Source organism: Malurus melanocephalus, unplaced genomic scaffold, assembly GCF_030028575.1.
Source record: "Malurus melanocephalus ecotype Western Australia unplaced genomic scaffold, MMel_1.1 scaffold_16, whole genome shotgun sequence".
NCBI lineage: Eukaryota > Metazoa > Chordata > Aves > Passeriformes > Maluridae > Malurus > Malurus melanocephalus.
Window position 1 is genome coordinate 4258278 of NW_026623248.1, and position 2832 is coordinate 4261109.

At 36.7% G+C, this 2832-nt stretch overlaps 1 protein-coding gene across 3 annotated transcripts in view; it reads left to right on the top strand.

Annotated features, from left to right (window-relative positions):
- The window catches only part of NR1H4 (nuclear receptor subfamily 1 group H member 4), a 36991-nt gene that overhangs the window by 22655 nt on the left and 11504 nt on the right, over window positions 1-2832 (top strand). For all 3 annotated transcript variants that reach the window (XM_057386097.1, XM_057386090.1, XM_057386106.1), the window contains 3 exons: window positions 1041-1174; window positions 1722-1820; window positions 2395-2494. In XM_057386097.1, coding sequence (XP_057242080.1) covers window positions 1041-1174; window positions 1722-1820; window positions 2395-2494 — 333 coding nt within the window. The remainder of the gene's footprint in view (window positions 1-1040; window positions 1175-1721; window positions 1821-2394; window positions 2495-2832) is intronic.

Genomic DNA, 2832 nt, shown 5'->3' on the forward strand with positions numbered 1-2832 from the left:
AGAGACAAATTCCAGTGCTGAGAGGTTTATTTTTAGATGAACACTTAGGTGTATATTTTTCATTTGTGATTTCTGACTGTCTTCCACAGACTGTGTAGGGTACCTATAGATCCTTTATTTTGTTAGCACAAGAAAATGGATAGTTTTTATGACATCCACACAAGGATGCTCTCTGCTTCAAGGTACTGAAAGGTAGTCTAGAACAAAGATAAACAAAACAGAAAATCCCAAACCACAAAGGTAAAAATTCTTTTATTAGGGTAAGTGAAACACTATAGTAAAACCAGGGCTTTATGCAATCCTCTAATGCAATAAAACACAAAATAACAAGACCAGCTGGGTAACTTCTTAAATAAATAAATTTTAAATCTATGTTTGCCAGTGTGAGTTACTTCTGAGTCTACATTTTCAGCTGTTGGTCTACCTGTGTAGTGTCACAGTACTGGCTAAAGCCCTGGAGTCTCCCTTTCCAGGTGTTCTTTCCAAATATTCTTCACAACAGACGTTGTATTGCTTAAAGATTATTGAAAATATCCAGTGCTCTTTGTGTAAAAACAGCTGCACCTCCATTACTGTTTTTGATCAGAACAAAAATGCACTATTTTGATGGCACTCTTACAATTGTTCCTATTTATTGCACTTTGGTTCAGGTCTTGGAGCACAAGAAAGGGTTTTCTCTTKGATGAAACTAAACCAAAGGCACAATCCACCATAGTCCCATGACTAATGTGTTTTTTGCCTGTAAGAATAAATTAGAGCTGGTCCAAATCAAGACCCCTGACATGCTCAGTGTGTGGATGCTGGGTCACCAGCACCATTTTGCTTGGCAAGTGATCTCCATGTGGGCTAGACTACTCATAGTGTGCACCTAGCTTGTCTCATTAGAGTCACATCCAACRATAATGACACGTTCAGGGGATTATCTGCACAGGTAAGTGGGGTTTTTAGTGTAAATGGCATTCATGGGCACGTTTATGTACCTCTTCAGTGCCTGAGGCATACATAAATCCAATTTCTTTGTCTTGCATTATGTGTCCTAGGTCTCCTAACAGAGATACAGTGCAAGTCAAAAAGGTTACGGAAAAACATGAAGCAGCCCCCAGATCAGACAGTCAMTGAAGACAACGAAGGCCATGATGTGAAGCAAGTAACATCTACAACTAAAATATRCAGGGTAAGAGAATTCTTGTAATAGTTCATACAGTGCTGGTGATGTTTCACATCTGTTAAATGCATTTAGCACAGTGAATAAAGAGTATTGGAAACTCTCCGGAGCTATCTGTATTAATGAAAACTCCATCTTCCACCAAATAAAGAAGTACCTTGAGTGTAGATTTAGTTCTGATAATTTTATTCAAAACTCCCTAGATCATCTGTAAGATCCACACAGTATTTTTTCTGTGGTACRCATGTCAGGAATATATCACATACAGTGAGGTGTGATATTAAAACTGAAACATACCTAGTTATATGCTAAACATTTCCTCATTTCTGATAATTACCCACACAAACCTATGCAGTTTAAATCATTATATACATCTCTTCTGCACACTTCTATAAAAAATAAAAACTTCAGTGACAAACAAACTAGTCTTTTATCTCCTTGGTCTCCAAATGGAGAAAAGTAGATGTACAGCTTTTGCCTAAAGCAAGAGATATTATGTCATTAATATGACTACATTTCATGATGGGCTTCTTTTTTTTTTTTTTTGCCAGTATAGGAGAAGGTAGAATTTACCCCAGAACAGCAGAAACTTCTTGATTATATCATGGATTCATACAGCAAACAACAAATACCACAGGAGGTGTCAAAAAAGCTAGTAAGTATATTGACAAATTCATTTTTGAAATACTGACAATGAAGCTGAGGACTACAAGGCAAAAAATATTTTTAGTCAGCATTAAGTGGGTGTAGTAAGTAGAGCAAACTGTGTGCTTACAGTTAAAGCGTGCTGGAAGTGGGGCAGAATCTCTCCCATTCACTCAACAGTTAGACTCCTTTGGTTATCAAACTTAAATGTTAAGAAAAAACTTCCAACTTTAGAATAAAACTTTTATGATGAAATCTAACTGTTGCCGATTTGAGCTTTGTTTTTTTCTGCTGTCAGTATAGGCAGTGATTTGAATTTGACTTGCTATTAAGCTTCCTTTCTATAAAGACAGCACCCTGGAAGCTTGAAAATATTTTCTAGAGTAAGAGACTGTCTACTTCTATGTTGCCTTCCAAAATACTTGGTTTTGACAACATTGGAGACAAATTACAGTGTTTGTTGGAACTCTTGACTAAGAGTTCAGTTTAATAGTCAGTTCAGTCTAATAGTCCTTGTATTTTATGCTGCTAATTGTGAAGGTCGGTGAAAATTAACAGATATTGTTTGGTTTGATTTTTAACAGTTAAACGAAGAATTCAGTGCTGAAGGAAATTTTCTGATTTTGACAGAAATGGCTACCAGTCACGTGCAGGTTCTTGTGGAATTCACTAAAAAGCTACCAGGTATATCCAGCCTGTAGGGCTAAATTTTGTTATTGCACCACTTACATGCCTTTCAGTTGTCTTTTGGCAATCGTTGTGCGYATTTTGAAGGCTACATAAAAATGCCTGCTCCTTCTACACATTGTTTGGATACTGTGTGAAGAAAAGGTGCTTAGTGCTCAGAAGAATAAYAGGCTGAACAACCCAAATTCTGCAACTCCATGATGTGGCACTCTTTAGCTTTTGACAAACAAAATGCTCAGAGAAGGGATTGGGTCTGTAGAGAGATTTTATTTTTATATCTTGCTGCGATGCCAAATAATCTGCTTCTAAATTACCACTAACACTTGCTAGACTTT